Source organism: Artemia sp. Qi Xiang Cuo, chromosome 15 (assembly GCF_049724085.1).
Source record: "Artemia sp. Qi Xiang Cuo chromosome 15, ASM4972408v1, whole genome shotgun sequence".
Classification (NCBI taxonomy): domain Eukaryota; kingdom Metazoa; phylum Arthropoda; class Branchiopoda; order Anostraca; family Artemiidae; genus Artemia; species Artemia sp. Qi Xiang Cuo.
The window spans coordinates 44,846,440-44,867,835 of NC_142808.1; the positions used below are offsets into that span (position 1 = coordinate 44,846,440).

General features: G+C 34.2%; 1 protein-coding gene across 1 annotated transcript; it reads left to right on the top strand.

The window, feature by feature from the left end:
* Positions 1 to 6,255: 6,255 nt before the first annotated feature.
* Positions 6,256 to 19,976, top strand: LOC148943724 (protein PET117 homolog, mitochondrial). The gene is made up of 2 exons (XM_089101055.1): positions 6,256 to 6,468; positions 19,730 to 19,976. The coding sequence occupies exons 1-2, from the start codon at positions 6,377 to 6,379 to the stop codon at positions 19,887 to 19,889; spliced, it is 252 nt and encodes an 83-aa protein (XP_088957181.1). The 5' UTR covers positions 6,256 to 6,376; the 3' UTR covers positions 19,890 to 19,976.
* Positions 19,977 to 21,396: the final 1,420 nt, after the last annotated feature.

Below are 21,396 nucleotides of genomic sequence, written 5' to 3' on the forward strand. Positions count from 1 at the left end.
TTTGTTTTAATTTTGATAAGTTAGTAACTTTACTGATGATGATGACCGACTGTGTCATCGAAATATTTAGAGTCTTTGTTTTATATTTTCGGTTCACTTTCTAATAAAAGGACCTATCCCTATATGGAATTCTTATTGATTTCGTCATAGAAAAGGCAGTGTGGTCATGGAGAATAATGGCTAGCGCTTTATGATTTTAACGTTTCTACGTAAGAGTTTTGTCCCGTTTTCGTGACTTGTTCATTTTTCTTAAATATTAGCTGAATAACAATGGGTAGATTAACCTTTCAAATAAAATTTTGAGACGGTAAATAGTAATTTTTTAAGTAACTCATTTAGTTTTCTCTTTTGTATATTGTTCAGTAAATAACAACCGTCAATCTAGCAGAGAGGGAAGTTGAGAAAATAGCCTCTTAAGGGCTGGGACCTTGTAGCTGATTCTGGGAACCAATTTCAGCTGCAGCTCAGTGGACAAACGATAGTGGTAAGAAAAATTTGTTGAAAGAAAAGATTATTGCGCGACATTTTCAAAACAAAAATCATGGGCACAAATAGTCAACTGGAGTTTATTAATAGTTGCATGATTGATCTTAGCTTAGTTTTCAGTTTAGTTCTCAGCTCAGTAGTGGGGTCTATTGCCACAGACATCTCTGGCTGAATATTTATTTGTATCCCTATTTTTTGTGATGATCATGATGAAAATTGCGCTGATTTGTAAATCGGCACCGAAAACTAGAAATTTTTCAAGCTCAAATCGACACATATTTCTTTTAAATCGGCGCTGATTTGGAAATCAGTTCCCGAAATCAGCTACGTGTGCCCAGCCCTTTGTATCTAATTTGCGGTAATTTCCGTCCGGTTGATGTTTGACCTGAATGGAAACGTCAGTTGGAATAATTTTAGTTTTAATGATATTTTTTTTTTTAGTTTCACTTGTTTATTTATTGATGTTTTTGTTGTAAATATGGTTCATTTATTATTTCATAGCGGTTTCTCTTCCTTTGATGTGGAATCGTTAATCAACTTTCTTTATTAAGGTTAGGCTTTGCTTTGCCCTTTACCATTTGTTCAAAACAAGTATCATGCTTATCAAATTGATTTTAGATATTTTCATTAATTTAGCTTTATTGGATCTGAAGTGCAAATATATATGTAGCACATTTCCTTGAGTGTTTCTTCAGAACCAATATACCGAACGCAATTTTAATTTCCTACAAAAATATAAATTTTTTGCCAAAATATATCGCGAATCAAGTCAATTTAAATTTTAGTTTTTCCGAAGTATTCAGTTTTTCGTTGAACTTAAGCCCTTTACCTTATTTAAATGCCAGCGTTCAAGGTAATTTTACCATCTGATAAATACAAAAAGTAAGTTGAGAAACTGTCTGAAAGGGAGATCCGTTGATTTTGTGTTATGCATGTCAAGCAAATGGTTTCTCAAAATGTTGTGTCGGTGGATAGGTGGCAGACTCTACTAGTGTTGCACCATGGCTTCATCTTTGGTTTTTCAGACTGAGTCGGCCAAGTGTAAGCAGCTTTAAGTTGATCAGATTGGGCTTTATCTGAAAACATCGCTTCAAAAACGCCTTATTTGCCTTAAAAGGGACCGATGAGAACTGGAGCCACCAAAAAAGTAAAAAAAAAACTCGAGAGACCATAACTGAAGATATTCCAGTCATTCAGGCTCAGGTTCATTTATTTTTCAACCATAAATATATATATATATATATAATATACTAAGTATTCCAATACTTAGCATATTAATGGCAGAGAGACAAACCCGTTTTGTCCAGATAAAACAACTAAAGTAACAAATACCGAAATATAAGGATGATCAATCAAAGAAAGAAGACAGAGAAAAAAAAATAATAAACGGAGACAATTTTTTCAACCAACAATGGGACAACAAGAGGAAAATGAAGACTCGAGAAAAGGACCCAAAAACAAGACATCAAATTAATAATAATAAAAAATATATAAATAGAATAACTAAAAACTATCCTAAAGGAAGGACTTTGATTTATTTCTTGAAATTCCTAACAAAAAATTGAAATCAAAGGCAGACTTGTACTGGTTCCTTACAACAGCCACACTATTTCTTAGAGAAAAACGGGACCTCTCTGAAATTATAAATGGTTGGTGTAGTTTGCGTGCATGGCGAGTTAAGTGCAAAGATATTACAGCAATGGGAAACAAATCAAAAGAAAAGAAGTAGCTAGGTAGTGTCAGGAGATTGTGCTCAACTTTGGATAATAACAAATGAAAAGTAACTGCCCGCCCAAAAAGAATATTCAATAAAGAATATAAGCTCTTTCTAGAGGACTTACTTGGAAGAGACGCTGGAGACGGAAAAAAGCTTTTTAAAATACGAAGCACCTTATTTTGTTGTCTTCGGAGTAGAATATAATGGGATATAAAAGTATTCAAGTAAATAAGTGGACAGTAATTTAGGTAAGAAGGAATAAGAGCAAAATAAATACAACGTATAGTTTCCAGAGGCAAAACGAAGTTCATATGGTGCATAATACCTGTGTTCCTTCCAAGCTTCAATTTCAGACTATTAATACGTGGCTTCCAACTTAAATTCGAGTCAACCAGTATACCAAGATAACAAAATAAATCAACATGTGATATCCCTGTACTTTACACAGAAGATTTAATCAGCTTAAGACCTGGAAGGGCTTGTGATGCACGAGAATATACTATAAATTTAGCTTTTGAAGTGTTCAAAGCTAGCCTATTTGCCGTAAACCATGCTACTAATGTATCAAATGCAACAGTTAACTTATGTTTTACACTATCCTCATCAACTCCAGACACAATACAGGCTGTGCCATCAGCGAATAGTGCAATCCGCCCTAGGTCCGCAATTGGATTAATAATATCATTAACATAAATTAGAAGCAACAGAGGGCCTAAAATCGAACCTTGGGGTACCCCAACATCGTGTGACTGATTTGAAGACAATAATTTAACATTGCTCCCGTCAATACAATGAATTCTATCTTTTAAATATGACATTATTAACACATTAGTCTGACCCCGTATGCATCAATTTGACAATTTTTCATTTTAAAGTATATGGCTTATAGTTTCCAACGCTTTATGTATATCCACAAATATAGTAGGTGGAATTTCATCCTTATCCAACGCATCATGTGTAAACTGGGTTACTGCGAAAAAGCATGTTCTGTAGAATGGTCTTTGCAAAACCCAAACTGGGACTTACTAAAAAAAACTCTCTTCAAGGAACTTCTCTTCACAGAAATTAACAATTCTAACATACAATAATCTTTCCAAAATCAGATGTTTTAGATATAGGCCTATAGTTATACGGGTCACTCAAATTTTCCCCTTTATCTAGTGCAATGACACAGATGGACTTCTTGCTAGATGAAACGACACCATTCTTGAAACAACGATTAATTATATTCACAAGAAAATTAACTATGCTAGGCGTAATCGATTTAAGTAAATTCGGAGAAGATCCCTTAGTTCCTTCTGATTGTCCATTTTTGAGTTGACGAGGTACCATCATCAATTCAACAGATGAGAGTGGGGTGAGGAACATAGATCGGTCAGTAGAAGGAGCTAAAAAACTTTTGAAGTTACTAGAATTTTGTGCTAAATTTTAGGATGCCTCTTCCGACGTCTTTTCACCTGTTTTGGCGATGTGAGTGTTGAGCAGGTTAGCAACATTAATTTTTCCTTTAACAACTGTATTACCATCTGGGGTCATCTTCTCATCCGGAAAAGAATTCCTCTTCTTTGCCGATACAGTCATTTATTAATGATCACACTTTTTTAGGAGATGCATGCTCATTATTGAATACCTTCAAATAGTATTGCTGTTTAGCAGACCATAGAGCTTTTGTTAAGCAATTCTCGTAAGATTTAAAAGAAGCTTGATTTTTCTCATCTGGATGAGACAAATATTCTTTATATAGCCTGTTCTTTGATTGGATTCAGATTAGTAGTCATACTGTAATCCACAACTTTGTGGGTCTATTGTAACGTCTTAAACGGGTTGAAGCCATGGGACAAGCCAGATTCAGTGCTTTGATGAATTCTTGTATAAAATAATGTATGCATTCCCATCAGAAAGATAAAGTGGTCTGACATGTCTTTGACAATAACATTACATAAGTCAAATTCAATATTAATGAAAATGTTGTCGAATATCGTTGCTGTCAAGCTTACAACTCGAGTTGGAACAGAGCAAACTGGGGACAAGGCCCAGCGAAAGACAAAGTGTCAAAAAATCAAAAGCCGAAGGTGAATAATATTTGGATAAAAGAGCATGACTAGTATTATTGATATCAATATTAAAATCCCCAATAAATATAATCTACCGACTCCGATCAATTGTGACAGAGAAAAAAATAGATCTAACCTATTTATAAAATGTTGCAATGCAGAACTAGGTGGTCTATAGAACAAGCAAGAAAGAACTTTATCAGGCCAGAAATAAAGCTCAACAACAAGGAATTCAAGCACCTTTTTTCATGCCTAGAACCAAAATCTGAATCAATTCTACAAAAAATATCACTATGAATAAAAAACAAGGCCTTCTCTCGATCTAGCATTCCTAGTCTTAGAAATAAAATTGTAACCATTAATATTTGCTAAGTGACTAGTTGACTCATCTAAAAAAGTTTCACAACCTCCTAATATATCCAATCGGTGGTAGGTAAGGAATAAAGATAAATGGCCCTAAGCTGCTCATCAGCTCACAACAGTTTAAACTTGCCAGACTTGTACTACTAAAATAAACACGCCCATTAATCTCACTAGGGGGTAAATACTTGTTGACTAAGAGGGAGCTAATAGAAATATCATAATCATTATTCGAAAAACCACAATCAACCGAAATTTTTAATAAATCTAATGGGTCCCTTTCAAAATATTCCAACCTTCTCGATGTCCCATCACCAGAAAAATTAAGTGCAATCATTTCCACTTACTAAGTTGTCTGGTGGGATTCTGCAGTGAGGCGGTGATAAACCATTAATAAAACATGTAAATGGATGAGAACGGCACGACGCGTGAAACATCAGATCTTCAACTGAAAGGAATAGACAATGCAAAAACAGAACCTGATTTTTAGGCCCATGGAGAACAGAAGAAAAATGGTAAAAGTAAAAAGAAACACAAGAACACAAAGAAAAAGAACACATTAAAACCAAAAGAAAACACAGAGTAAACAAAAAAAAAGAACAACGTAAATAGACAGGAAAGAATAATACCACTATTGACTGTTGGTCATTTTTCCATTCATGACACAATTCAATGAAAATGAACTTGTTCCATTCCTCGATCACGGATATTTCATTTATAAACAAACACAATAAATAATTGTCCGCACTAACAATATTAACGAGCAAATTAATCTTTACCCAAGCGGAAGAACTTGTAGCCGCACATTAATAACCTCATAACGGATTCAAGATGAGACGATAAGATGCGACTCTTTTATTTCTCTTGCTTTCAAGAGTAGGTAGTTTCAAATGAGATTAAGAGCAGGGGGTAGGTCCGTAGAAATTACTATCACACTATCTTTTAGCTTATTAACATTGTTCATTATCACCTGGACATCCCTCTCTGAGTTTAATGAAACAAATATCGGGGACTCCTTGTGCCGATTATTTTGCTTGATACGCTCGTTTGTTATATTACCCGCACTTGAAGCAATCCTGAAGCTTCTTTTATTGATAATTAGCTAGTTACACCCAGCGTTTCTTTAACTATTTTCATCACGCTAAATTCAACTTTTTATTGGGCTCTTCTTTCGGCAAACCATGAACAATAAGGGTCAGACGCACATTAGGGGGTGGGTAAAATTCTACTTTAGTTACTTTTGACTATCTTGGAAAGGGTTTAGGTTAGGAAAATGAAACTTTCAGGGATGGGTCGGAACTTTCATTCTTTCAGGCTAAAGTACGTCCCGGGAAGGTATTTTGAAGTACCTACCTCCACTCCTTCTCCCTCTAGAGGGCCCTGACCTTTGATGACCTTTAAAAATCTGTGAGTTATAGAAGTGAATGGAGGTAGGTACTTCAATTTACCTTCCCGGGACATACTTTGACCTGTAGACCCATCCCTGAAAGTTTCATTTTCCTAACCTGACCCCATTCCAAGATAGCCAAAAGTAGCTAAAGTAAAATTTGACCCTCTATTATATAAGCATATTGCAATTGTGCCATTGAGGAAGAAACCACCAACATTTTTGACCAACAGCTTTTTAGGAGGGGCACCAAAAGTGTCCCATTTTCAAATTTTTTACGCTTTGCTTCGGAAAAGCTTGGCAGACTTGGTTGCAAATATTTTAAATAAGCAGAATGCTGTAGCTCACTGGGGATCAATTCTTATAAAAACAATGTCTCTGGCCTCAAAAATAACGTTGGGTTCAGCAATTGCTGCTACACTTGGAATAATATCATTTGTACACATAAAACAAATCATTGACAGGTAGACTATGAAGCTTAAGAAATAGGCTAAGTCCAGATGTAGGCTAAGCTCTTAAATTCTCTAAAGGAAATATGCTAGGCTAATAAAAAGAGAACCATCAGGTTCCTTAGGCCTATTTTATATTCTTTCCAAACATTATGATGACCTTTTGACAAAGCATCCAATTTCTCCCCTGATTGTCTCACATATAGGCTATGCTAGCCCTAATAGCCTAATATGTTCTCTATTAACTGAATTTAGCAATATATCATTTTGGGCATACCTCATTTTGTTTATTGGCTATGTTACTTTGCAAAAAGGTAAATTTTTGGAGTTCATGTTATTGACTAACAAATAAAATATACATACCACTCAATGCCTTTTTTTTGCTCATTATGAATATAATAATCATTTTCGTCAGAAATGAATTTTACACCCACCCCTATTTATATCAATTCAGGGTATATATTTGCACATTAGGGGGGTGGGGGTAAAGTTTATCTCTGATGCAAATGAGAGGTAGGTTCACACAGTTCTTGTGCACTCTATGGTACACACCACTAGGCTATATACTATACAAGGAGCTACAAATAGAAACCTGTCAAATGGGTATTTTCAAGACAAAAATTGATTGTAAAGCATCATTTCTCATTGTGTTTACAATATTTAAACTATTGTGTTTTTGGTAAATTTTTACCAAATCATATTATTGAGTTACAAATAAAGTGAATATACCACTGGATGCCTTTTTTATGCTCTTTACAAATATAATAATCATTTTTGTCAGAAATGAATTTATCCCCCACCCCTACATATACCAATTTAGGGTATATGTTTGCACACTAGGGGGATAGGGGTAAATTTTATTTCTGATGTAAATGAGAGGTAAGTTTAAACTTTCCCCCCCACCCCCCTAATGTGCAAATATATACCCTGAATTGGTATATATAGGGGTGCGGGCTAAAATTTATTTCCGACAAAATGATTATTATATTTGTAAAGAGCATAAAAAAGGCATCGAGTAGTATATTTACTTTATTCATAACTCAATAATATGATTTGGTAAAAGTTTACCATTTTTACAGGTTTAGGGGGGGAAGAGACCTAGGTCATTTTAGGTTTGGTTATGTATTTAATATATGCTATGCTTTACCTCCCTCCCCCCCCCCACTCCCCCTAATGTGCCAAAATATATAGCCCAAATTTGTTTCTAAACAATTATATATTCATCCTATTTTATTAAATTTCATTAGCATTAACCAAACTTTACATAGTGGTGTGTACCATTTAAAGTTTACCCTCCACCCCCCTAATGTGCAAATATATAGCCTACCTTGAATTGGTATATTTAGGGTGGGGGTAAAATGCATTTCCAACAAAAATTATTATTATATTTGTAATGAGCATAAAAAAAGGCATCAAGTGGTATGTTTAATTTATTTGTAAGTCAATAATATGGACTACCAAAAATTTAAATGCTAAAATGCCAGACAATCTATTTTTGGTTGTCTTGAAAGTGGGTTAAGTTAGGAAAATGAAACTTTTAGTGATTAATCCAGGGCCAAAAATATACTCAGGGAAGCTATTGCAAAGCTACTAGGCTATATTAACCCTCTTCTGATTTCCAAGTCTTACAAATTTGCCTACTTGACATCTATTGGAATTCTGACAAAACAACATTCTACCTCAATTTTCAGTTATAAGTTTCTGTTTCTCTGGTTTTAGTTCTGAAAATGCAAATCCTGTTATTTGAGTAGAATTTGAAGCTATATCAATGGGTTTTGTTCTGAATTTAGGAAATGTATTTGCCAACTTTAAAAGCTCATAAATTGGGATTGAGCAAAGTTGTAAAGCTGAAAATGCTTTTCTTACAATTCATTTCAGCAGAAGATCTATCTTGAAAGGTTTTGCTTTTACAACACAAAGCTTTTTAAAGGTCATTAAAGGTAAGTGCTCTTTAGCTCTAGAGAGAGAAGGAGTGAAGGTAGGCACTTGAATATCTTTCTGGGACCTACTCTAGTCTTTAGATCCATTCCTGAAAGTTTCATTTTCCTAACCTAATCCCTTTACAAGATAGCAAAAAGCAGCTTGTCTAGAATTTTACCCCAAAATACTATTTAAAATAATTTCATAAAATGGATAGCAATGGAAAATATGCTGCAGGTACTTGTGTATTATCCAGAACAAACTCAAGAAGTTTGCTTTGTTTGGTCTTGAGTAAAACTGGTTTTTCTCTTGCATTTGGTTATAATTAGCTTATTCTTTTGTGAAGCATACTACAATGCAGGTATATTTTACATGGGCACTGGCAGGGGGGGGGGCATGGCATCCCCTTTTGACATTTGAGACTATAAAATAATTATAAGGAAACCATAGGAAAAAGAGCAGAATAGGGAAAAAACACAAAAAAAATGTGTGTTGCCCCATTGTTGACTGCCTGCCAATAGATTCTGACTCTGAACAAGGAAAGTGTAAATTCTAATTTGTGACTGAGTGACCCCTTTCCAGTTTCCACAAACGTTTTTTCTATATGATTTGCATGAAGTAAAAAAAAAAAAAAAAAAAAAAAAAAAAAAAATCAAATTCTTCATAGTAATGAATGACAAGTGAATAACAATCCTTGTCAATAACAAAAGTATAAGAGCTTGATAACATTCAATCAAAGAATCAGCTTTTTATGGTGATCCTAAATATGTATTTGTTTATTAGTAGTTAGTGCAGTTATTAGTACACAAGAAAGTTCATATAATTATAGAAAACACAAAGAAAACAAGTTAATAAGGGGCAATTTCGGTAAAAATATGCTGTCTACTTTTGCTAGCATTGCAAGAGTACCCATGAGCTGATATATGGAGCCACTATAATCAGAAATGTTTCCTCTGAATAGAATGCTGAGAATTTCTGTATTTTCCCCCTGAATGGATACTTTTTTTGTGTTTTATTATCATTATTTTTTTTTCAGGAGTAATTTTTTTTGTCTAGTTGTCACTTTGAAAAAGATTCAATTTTTCTACAGCTATGAATTATAAAGGTGTCAAATATAGGCTATTAGTTTTTGGTATTCAAAATTAAATAAAAAATATTGAATTAAAATATTTTATTAGATTTTCTTAATGTTAGTTTTAATGTTTTATCTTGAACAGACTATTTTGATAATGTGTCACTTTTTATAAACACTTAGTCTAAAGGAATTGAATATTTTGGTGTTAGATAACCAAGTTCACAACTGTTGATATTGTTAAAAAATATCCATCCAATGCTTCAGCATTGCTCAACAGAACTGAATGATGGGAGTTTATATCTTAGTTTTATAAGTTGACTATTGCTTTGTGTATTTTTTGCAATTGCTTACTTTTTTTCATTTTTATATACTTTTGCTTAATTGATATACTTTTTCCACTGCCTTTAGAAAAATGTTTGTTTCTAAGCTTCATTAAATAAAAAAAAAAAAGTTTTTTCAAATGAAAGTAAGGAGCAACATTAAAACTTAAAATCAAAAGAAATTATTATGTATATGTGGGGACCTGCCCTCCCCTCAACACCTTGCTCTTCATGCTACAGTTTTTTGGCACTATAAATAAAAGTTACTTATTGTTCTAATTAAACAACCCTTGTGTTTCAGGAGTTGTTTTTAAAGAATTGGGACAAAATTTAAACTTTAATGCAAAGAGAAAGGTGTTGTGGATGGGACAACCTCCCTCATATATGTAATAATTCCTGTTTGTTTTAAGTTTTAATGTTGCTCCTTACTTTCAGTTGAAACAATTGTTTTTTTATTTAATTTCTGATCATTTTTTAAATAATGCCAGGATACCTGGCTTCACCTCCACAGAAAAATCCTCTGGAAAATTTAATCCTGGCAAAAATTTACTCTGGGAAATTATCATTAACATCTCAACATTTAAAATTGAATCAATAATGATAAAGCAAGACATAAAGAAATTTTCTATAGGAATTCTGGCAAATTCAAAAAGCTGGCTTTTTCAAAAATCATATTCATAATCTTCAGTAACTTATTTCTAACCTCAGAACCGCCATACTTAAGAAACTCATCTACCACACTATCAGCACCTGGAGCCATATTGCTGTTGCTAATTCTTCCTCAAAAAACAAATCTTCCTTCACATACAAGGTATCACAAACTTTTTCATTTTACTGTAGGCCTATATCTTTTCCTGCAACTCTATCTTGATTTCATCAATAAGCTGGTTTAGAGGGGGAGTAAGCTTCCCCTGCTGTGGTGAGGAGTTTACAAGGGTATTTTCAGTGCAATACTTATTAAGTACCTAGATTCAAATAAGCTACAAAGTAATCAACATGATGAATTTGGATTGGAACAGGCTATACAAGACTACTTTGTGGCTCAATATTTGGAGATGTTGATTGAATTATTATTATTAAAATTTATTCATAATTATTAAATTATAATTAAAGTGATTATTTATAATTAATCACTTAGAGTTTTTCTTGCAAATTAATTATAGTTATTTCTTGCTAAAAGTGATGGCTGTTGCCATACATGCAATACCATAACATTCATTGCAGCATTATACATCATCTGATGTTCTCTTTCAGCTAGGATTTTAGCTCGCCTACGCTCTTGTTATTAAACTATTATAATAATAATTGTTTAATTAATTATTAAAGTACATTAAATAATTATGAAAAGAATATTCTTCATTATTAGATTTAATGAAACTGAAATTTAATAGGTGTTGTTTTAATTTACTATATTTGTTGTTTTTGGATACCTTTCTTGTGTTGTTGGAGCAAACACAAAGCAGATTTGGCATGATATGTGACTAAAATTTAATTTGGAGTTTTCACACAAAAACAAAAAATTAAATTGTTTTCCATTTACATGGCTAAGGCTTGATTTAACTTCTAGCTCAGAGATATGGCGTAAGGGCATTCTTTGGAATTACCCTAGCTAAGCAGGATTGGCTTTCTGTCTGTGATATTTGCAACTAGTAGAAAGCTGCTCAGTTGACTTTTGCAGGAAGAAAAGAATTAGCTAGACTTGGAAAGCTGCCACTAGAAGTGTTCCTTGTCAGTTGGGTGTTTAGCACCAAATTCAAACTGTTACACTTATTGCTTTAAAAAAAAAAAAAAAAAAATACAAATAATGCAGTTTCCATTACTGTACTTTTAAATAAATAACTTTTTGAATGAGTAGTATTTTTTTATGCTGCCCAGTCATAACTAACCGTAGTAGCATGCTACTCACCTACAAACGACGCGGACGATGCAGTGAAAGATAGCTTCTACAACACCCTTCAAGCAGTGACAAAAGACATTCCCAGTCATGATTTAATTTGTTTTGCTGGTGACTTCCATGCCAAAGTGGGGAATGATAGGTCTTATTGCCCACAGGCCCTTGGAAGTGAAGGACTCAGGGAGATAAACGAAAACAGAACACTGCTAGTAGACTTCGCTCTTGCAAATCACCTAGTAATTGGGGGCACCATGTTTGCACATAAAACTATCCATAAATATTCTTGGAACTCCCCTGACGGAAGAACGCGTAATCAAATGGACCCCCTTTTGATCAACAGAAAATAGAAGTTCTGTCTGAAAGATGTGAGAGCTATCAGAGGTGCTGACGTGGCATCTGATCATGCCCTAATGATAGGGAGGATAGTGTTGAAGCTAAAGGCCACACTGAAGATCAGGTCCAAAGAAGACCCAACCCTTGATTCCTCGAAACTTTCCACTGAGGCAGTTTGAAATGAGTTCATCATTACACTCCCTAATAAACTTGAAGCCCTTCTCTTAGATGTTGACACTGAGCCAACCTGAAACATCATCAAAGAGGTTTACAATCAGGCGGCTGCCGCTACGCTTGGGTACTCCAAGAGACCAAAAGACCAATGGTTATCAGAGACAACCTGGAACCTGATTGGTGAGCGTCGTAATTTAAAGCTGCAGCTCCTAAAAGGTGGTGAAAACAGTGACACAGTTCTGAAGAACCAAATGTACAAAGACCTAGATAAACAAGTCAAAAGGAGCGCGAGGGAGGGGGGAGGGATAAAAACAGCCTTTTGGATAAAAAAGCTGCCATGGCGGAGGAAGCAGCAAAATGTGGTGACTCCAGAGCTGTATATAAGATTACCAATGAAATTGTGGGGAAATGCCAAATCGTAAACAGACCAGTAAAGATGCAAGTGGCAAAATTGTCTCAGACACAGCAGAAATACTTGTAGTATGGGCCATGCATTTCGAGAACATTCTGAACAGACCCCACCCAGTGGATCCACCAGATGTCCCTACAACCCTTTTTTGAACCTCCAAATCAACACAGAAGAACCTTGTGATGTAGAAATTTGACAGGCAGCCCGCAGGCTTAAGAATGGCAGAGCAGCCAGAACTGACAGAATAACAGCCAAGATGATAAAAATATCACTGAATACCAGTAAAAATGTGTGGCTGAAACTTTTTGCTAGTATCTGGAAGTCTGAAAAGGTACCCAACAATTGGAAAAAAAGTATGCTCATCAAAATTTTCAAGAAAGGAGATGCAACAAATTGTAGCAACTGGAGGGGCATCAGTCTCCTATCTATTTCGGGTGAACTCTTCTCACAAATGATTCCTTAGCGCCTCCAGACAGTCCTCGATAAATACCTACAGGATGAACAGCATGGTTTCTGGCCGCTCCGTTCTTGCACGGATCTTGTCTACATACTACGGATGATGACTAAAGAGTGCAATGAATGGCGAGAGAAAATTTACCTGATTTTCGTGGACTTTGAGAAAGCCTTCGACTCCATCGACTGAGACTCGCTATGGAAAATCCTGCGATTCTATGGAATTCCTGATAAATAGTTACCCTAATTGTTGCATTATATGAAAACACAGAATGCTGTGTTTGGACCCGAGAAGGAAATACTAAATATTTCCGTATCATGTCTGGCATAAGACAGGACTGTATTCTTTCTCCCTTCCTCACTGTCCTCGTTGTCGACTACATACTCATTTATTGTACACGGTTTGGCATCCAAATCGGAGAAAATAAGCAGCTAGCTGATCTGTTTGCTGACGATGTTGCCTTGATGGAAAGTAACTAGACAAAACTCTAGGATCTCCTCAATACTATCCGTCAAAATGCTGGTCGACTTGTCCTCAAGATTAACACAGAGAAGACAAAGATCATGGCAACAACTGACTCTCCCCTCAACATAAAGTGTGGAGACTTAAATGTCGAGCAGGTCGTAGAGTTCAGGTACCTTGGCAACATGGTGAAAAATTCAGGGTCAAGCGAGCGGGAAGTGGAGTTGAGGATAGGGCAAGCCAGTGGAGCTTTTAACCGACTAAAACCAGTATACGATCGAAAAAGTATTCTACGAAATTGAAAATGAGGCTATTTAATCGCAATGTCCTTTCATTTCGATCATGTGACAGGGGAGATCATGTCCAAAACCAAAAAGTCCGATCTATCTCAGGCCAACCCATGGTTACGGACATCATTCAGCAACGGCGGTGGTGGTGACGACAGGATCCCAAGACAGATCTCGGAATGGCAACCTCAGGGAAACCGCAGGAGAGGTCAACCAAAAACACCTTGCATCGCAGATATAGACAGGACCTGTCCAATATTCACAAGGTGATACAACCCCAATGGGAAGATGTTTTGGTGGCGGTGCACATGTGGAATGACTGGCGGCTCTTCGTGGATGCCCTGGGTGCCTCTGGCACAGGAGGATCACAGGTGGAGGTGGCACAGGAGGATCTAAGGTCTAAGGTAAGTCATAACTGACCCAGTTAATAATGCAAGTCTATTGATATATGTTGATTAATATAATGGAAGCGTGTTTTTTTTTCAAATATCGTTTTTGGCAATATTTTCCACAGTTTCACAAGCCAGTCTTATAAGCCATGTTTTCTCTCCTTTGGATATTTGCAAAGGGCACTTTTTTCATCAAGACAGGGCTTGTTGTAAATAACCTCCTGCAAGACTACTGTTTTGACATTTTGAAGTGTTTCATTATTGAATATCAAAATATAGAGTGTATCAGATGAAACACTCCAGCTCTATACTCCCCCCCCCAGAAAAAATTCCTTCCTTTTTGGGAAGACCAAAAAGCCAGAAAAGTACCAAAACCTTGTCATATTATGAAGCTTTTTCACAAAATTATGTAGCAGACTTCCTTCAACAGGTAGAAAATAAAAAGACTAGATCTAAACCTGGTGAGTGGCTGTTTTGAATCCTTCTCAGGATTAGGTAGATTTTGAGGCAGACCAAACTATCTCTGGACAGATCCTATTGAGTGGATTTTCTAATTTGAATATGAGTTTTATCAACACGTTTGATGCTACTTTTTAGGTGCTGTTGGCTGCTATCTTGTGCCACAGAACCACAGTTGTGGCTAAAAAAATGATCAATATGCTTTTGACCGCAATTTTGAGATAGCCCATTGCTTTAAATCCATGAAAAAGCTGAATGTAAAATATCTAAGACTTATAAGATATATTGGTGTTTGACAGTGCAGTTGCTCTGAAGTACATTCCCGGTCCATGTATTGCAATTGATTTTCTTTGCATCAATTTCAGTCACATTTCACAAGAACTTATAAAAACAATTTCCTTTGAAATAGAATGGTTCTCATTTGGGGTTAACCCCATCTATAAACAGACAGTTTCTTGTAGCATTAATACAATCCAGATTTGTTGGCCATTCAAAGGTAAAATTGATTGACCATAAAACAAACAATTAAAAGAAAATCAATGGTAAAAAAGAAGATATACATGTTGATTTTAATATACCAACTATGTGGTATAAAATAAAGAAAACATGAGATCTGATGTTGATTTTTATCACCAACACCCAATGAAAACAATTCTATTCCAAAGAGTAGGCTATTTTTGTATAAGATGTCAGTAAAATCGATTGCAGTTAGCTATATTGGATGGAGGGTAAATAAGAAATATATGGGAATAACTCCTAATGTTCACATACCTCAAATTGAAAGGGTAATATCTTTTAAAATCATTTGCATCTGAAAAAATATTCAAACGAGTTTTGGCATGGTTCACCAAATAAGATTGTTCTTAACTTGTATTTTTTCTAATGTGTAGTATTGTTAATTTTTTTTCAATATAATACCAGTAAGCAAAAATAAGATTAATCAAATTTCTTGAAGATAAGGACTATTCGTTCATAAAACAAGATTTGGTTCAAAGAGATTTCACATGACGTTTTTTTTTATCTCTTTTAGTGTGGCTAACATAAAAAAAAATCATTCATGATCTTTGATAACCTTGCTTGCTCTTACAAAAAATTAAACAAAAAAAATAGGTTTTAGTTTATATAAAGCAGTGCATACAAACACTTAATTAAACAAAAATACTCCCAATATTTTGGCCCCACACCCAGGAGCCATTCTCAACGAAAAAAAGAAATGAAAAAAAAATTTCTTTTTTAAGAAACCTAAACTTACATCAACATAAAAAGATACTAAACAAACAAAAAATAAATTATAAATTAATAGGAAAACAAAACTTACATTAAATGTGCAATTCCATTTACTAGAATACAAACAAAATCAAATGTTAATATTGATTGGAACATACCTTTTTGCAGTATATACATAGAAAGCTATAAACAACAGGAAATACAATGGTGCTTAAACTAAAACAAAAAATGTCAGCTAACTCCCAGCCCATAACCCCTAATTATATCTCAAGTTCATCACCCAATGTTTGAATTATAAATTGAACAGATTCATTTGCTTGCAAGCTTAGCTGCAATTCGTTTACCTTTCCCAGCATTTAACCCAGTCTGACCTTTGTCCGCAAGGTCATATTTCGTATCAGAACTATTATTAAAATCAGTACTTGTTGAAAATTTTACCTGCTTTTTAATTAAACTATTATAAATCGAATTGATCCTAAAATCCCCTTCATCTCTATTGATACTAATACCCCCATATATTATCTTTTTTATTTCTATAATTTCCCTGAAGCTTTGTAAAAGTCCTACAGACGTATCTACTATTTTTGTTTGATCAAATATTTTATTTTATTATTCCTGAAAACATTCAGAAATAGAAAGCAATTGAAAACCAAAATTATAAAATAAGACTAATTGAAAGTAAGCTTACTCAAACTATACATAAAATCCAAGAAAAAAAAATCGTGCTGACCAACGGTCTGCGGTGTGCAGGTACTGATCTCCCGTTTCACTGCCTTCGGCCGGGACTGCAGTGCGTGGTTGGGGCAAACCATCCAAAGCTTCCCGTGTTTTCCCCCCCAGATTTCTCCAGGTACCATTTAGAGCTGGGTCGACTCTGGCTGAGCTTACAGAATCACACCATTGATCCCCGTTCCAAACCAAATAACTCAGAGGTAGGGACTCAAACCCCTTACCTCAGGATTTCAAGTCTGCAGTGCTAGATACAAGTCTACATAGTGAAAGTGTTTTTCAAATACATAGTTTAAGTCCCATTGAATTTCAACTGCTGAACAGTTTAAATTACAACTTATAAGAATCACTGAAAGAAGGCTCACTCGAACTAAAGCTTTTTTCAAACAAAAAGTTGAAGTTCTTGCAAACAGTTGAAGTTGAGTTTAGTTTCAACTGTTGAACGGTTAAACTTCAACTATATGAAATTCAGTTGAGTTTCATAAGTCCAACATATAGTTGAAGTTGTTTTAATCGGTTCAAAGCCAAATTATAACTTAAGACTGAGTGAAGGCATTTGTGGCATTGAAAGCATATAAGTCTATATGCATGATAAAACTGTACATAATCAAAACTGTTTTCCAGCACACAGTTGGAGTTCTTGCTTAATACTTTCTTAGAAATTCCGGTAAAGCCTTTTCAGATTTTTCAACAAGGGACTGAAATGTGCCCTCCCCCTTGATTTTGAAAACTCCTTTTTGGGTGTATTTTTACTGGAAAAATAGTCTTTTTAATGTGTTCTTTGAAGAGAATACAAACTTGCCTTTCCCCCTCCCCTATCAATTTTTGTCAATTGACGTCACTGCCCCCCCCCCCCCCAAAAAAAAAATGATTGTTACTCGTTTGGGGTGTATTTTATGCTAACTTTCGAGCCAGAAATTCTTTTCAGGATTTTTTGACATTTTTAACTTTTGCCTTGCACTAAAATTGGCTTAACAGTTGAAAATCAATATATATGTATATGTAATTTTCGAAAACACTTCCCTCTTTCTTTATTCGCTTATGTTTATCCACTGTAGTTCCAGGTCTCATTAAAAAAAAAAAAATCATGTACGGGCGGCACATGGTACCTAGAGAGGAGAGTTGTATCCTCCGTTTTGAAAGCTCAATATCTCCCTTGGAAAATCCACAAAAGTACATGTAAGGCTATCATAATTTGTTGAAATTGTACTATGGTAAAAAAAAAATGTGAAAAATTGTGTAGGCCCTACTATGTACTTTATGTCTGTATCTATTCCTACTTGAATTACCGTAGCCTTTTGTTATTAGAATCAGCCTATTATATTATTAATTATAACTTAAGGTTCCCTGAAAGAAGGCTTACTAAAACTATACATAATAAAATCTGTTTTCCGAAACATAGTTGAAGTTCTTGCTCAATAGTTCCTTAGAAATTCGGCTAGCTAGAGCCTTTTCAGTCGGGTTGCTAGTGGCCCATTAACATGTATGTATACTATACGGGTCAATAGTGGTCGAATACTATAGGGGTCAATAGTGGTTGATTAATGTGTACTGTTGTATTGTGTATATATTATGTCTGGGTTCACTTGCACTTGAGTTATTGGGAAAGAATAATTTTAGTTTGATTATCCAGCTTATATATTATTTTCTATTGCCTGAAATTGTCTTATAGTTTGAAATCATCTTTATTTTTACTTCTTTGAAATTATCATATTGTCAGTCAATGTGATGGCTTTTAAAATAGTACTTTCCATGGAGAAAATTGTCACCGAAAATTTCAATCACATTGTTATTTTTTATTTGCGTAAAGTTTAAGAGCCTATGTATAAATGTAGCATATGTAGTCTACATGTATAATGTAGCATCAAATAGCATCTGCGATGAGACTCTAAATGTTTTCTCTGACCTTTTAAGAACGTGTTTTCCCGTTCCTAGCTCCATCCTTCATCTGACATTGGTCAATCCTGTAAAAGAAGTTGTGAAACTTGACAGAGGCCAGACTCAACCAACTTTTCAGATAACTTTTCATTATTAACTTAAACCTTTCATTTGTGAAAATATTTTGAAATTCAGATGCATTTCCAATAATTTTCACCCCATCGTTTTCGATAATTTTTAATTAAAAAAAAAACCTGCTTCCAAGTGTCTGATGGGTTAAATATTGAAAATAGAAAGATATAGCCCAAAAAACTTAAGTCACGTTGGTTCAAAATTAACCTTAAACTGAAAAAAATGAAATTTTAATTCGTGATATCTCTTCAAAAAATTAATAAAAACACCTCTTACAGCAGGACAAAAGAGCTCAATTAAGATCATAATTTTGATTTTTGAAGGTTTAGTATTTTTGCGTCTAAGATTTTTTGTTTGGTCTCTTCTAGTTGTTCTTGATAACCATGAAGGTAACTTTACATAAATTGAAAACATGTGGCTTGTTAATGGATATTTTTTCTAACCATGAAAAAGTGACTGATTTTTTTTTTGCGGGGGCCTGTTTTTGCACATCAGATTCATAGGCCAGAAATTTGAAAACCTAATATTTTTTCAATAGCTTTTTTGACAGAAAACGAAGAGTAAAAGAAATAACTGAGAAACAAAACAAGGATGGAATTCAGCAAGCATATTTTATTTTCATTTAATTGTTATTTTATAAAATATGTTTTATATTACTCTATTTTTGCTTTCTTATATTATTATTTTTATCATTTTAGTAAAATTATTTGTAAAGTTAAAAGGCATTTATAAGTTGTTTTTTCTCTTTATAGCCAGTGTGGCTATAAAGAGCAATTGTCATTTATAGAAATTGTCATTTATAGCCAGTGTGGTCTCAGAACATATTTTCAATAGGTTTGTAGGCTAGTCAGTGATGTCAATGTACACAAATTTTGGGGAGGGGTAAAATGTATTTTTATAACCTGTGAGGGGATGGGGGACAAAAAATCTATGAGGGGACGTCCCCCTTTATTGGTACCACTTAGGCTAGTATTCTGATAAAATTCTTTTTCAACAGTTTTATTGTAAAGGCTAACCCCCCCAGTGACCCCGCCATCAAGATCGCAGACTACTATGAAGTTCTTTTATCTTGGTTTGTTTTATCTTGGTTGAATTTGGTTTTGCTGTTTTCTTTACTTTTTTTTTTATCTCAAGGCAAAGAATGCACGAAGGAGTGTTAAGAGACCAAGAGAGGCAAGAAAAAAAGAAAATTGAAAATTTACATATGCTTCAAAAGCAAATCCAAGTGACAAAGGAGCTTAAAAGTGATTTAGAAGCCTCAGAAACCAGTGGAAAAGTGCAAGGAAGTCTATAGTGCTGTGAGCTAGCATAGGAAATTAAATATTAGATTATATTTGATATTTAGTTATAATTAATTTAAAAATAAAATATTTTATTGATTTTAAAATTGTTTAGTTGTTTAAAGAATGTCCTTCTATGCACAAAGATACTGTCAGGAACTATGTTTTAAAAAGAAAATCAAAAGCAACGCTTACAAAGAAAAAATACTTAAAGAAAAGACTAAAAAAAAAATATGAAAAACAGCTTAAGAAGAAAAAATACTAAAAATACATTTTTTTGCTGCTAATTTGCATTTTTTTAAGGTTTTCTTTGGACATTCATTTAGTTTTTTTTTTTCTTGGGAGCAGTGCAAGCATAACATATGAGTGGGATGAAATATATGCTGGTGCCCACCCGTAAGATGATCGGAAGCTCTTTCCTGACACTTCGTGTATTTTTGAAGTCTTCATTCTTCGAGGGCGTATCCAGGATTTTTGTTTGGAGGGGGGGGGGAGGGTACAAAAAATTGAAATAACGGATCAAAAGTTTGTTTATATGCACTTTTGTTACTATTTTACAAGACGGCCAATAATTTCAGGGGGGGTCAACCCTGACCTTCCCTCTCCCCTTGTGGATACCGTCTTGCCGGTCTTGACGTTAAAGTTTTATAGTGAAATGCTAAAAGCGTCTGTGAGCATAATAAATGTGCAACCAAATGCCTTCTAAAACATTTGAACTGAGAATTTGCTTGTTCAAAGCAAATGCAAATCAATCAGTTCTTCCTTTTTGGAGAAATACCTTCTATTTCCCGATCACCCTTGTTCTTAAGCAGTCTTTCTTAAAGCATTGGAGACAAAAACTCAAACCGTATTGTAAAGAGTGGGGGTTTGAGGAGGGGGCAGTCCCCTCATATTAGAATAGTTTCTCTTCGTTTTAAGTTTAATGCTGCTCTTTACTTCCATTAAAAAAAAATCTTTTTCTTATGTAATCTATTTAAAAAAGAAAATAATTCTAGATCTTGGCAAAAACTTTCAAAGCAATAGATTATCATAGAACTCCAAAGAAAAAATATTACCTTAGACCTTTTATTTAATTTCTGCTCTTTCTCAATACTATTACCAACATTACCCTAAATATGCCGAGAGTTAACGCCCCCTGTAATCTGCCTTTATAAATCTAAGTTGAATTTTTGCAGAACAATTGTTTGATAATGCTTATTCCTCCAAATATATATATATATATATATATATATATATATATATATATATATATATATATATATATATATATATATATATATATATATATATATATATATATAAATGATCCCTGGGACTTGGACGTTATTTAAACATCCTTTCAAGTTATCGGCTTTACCATTCTTCAATAACATTTTGCCATGTTCAGGCCAGAATTACTGTTTTACAGGATAAATATGCTGTAATTTTCCAATTTCTTCTGGTGCGATATCTTGTTACTTATAGAGGGTACTAGATCTATAAGGACTCATTCTAAAGAACCTTGTTTTAGTAATAAATTTA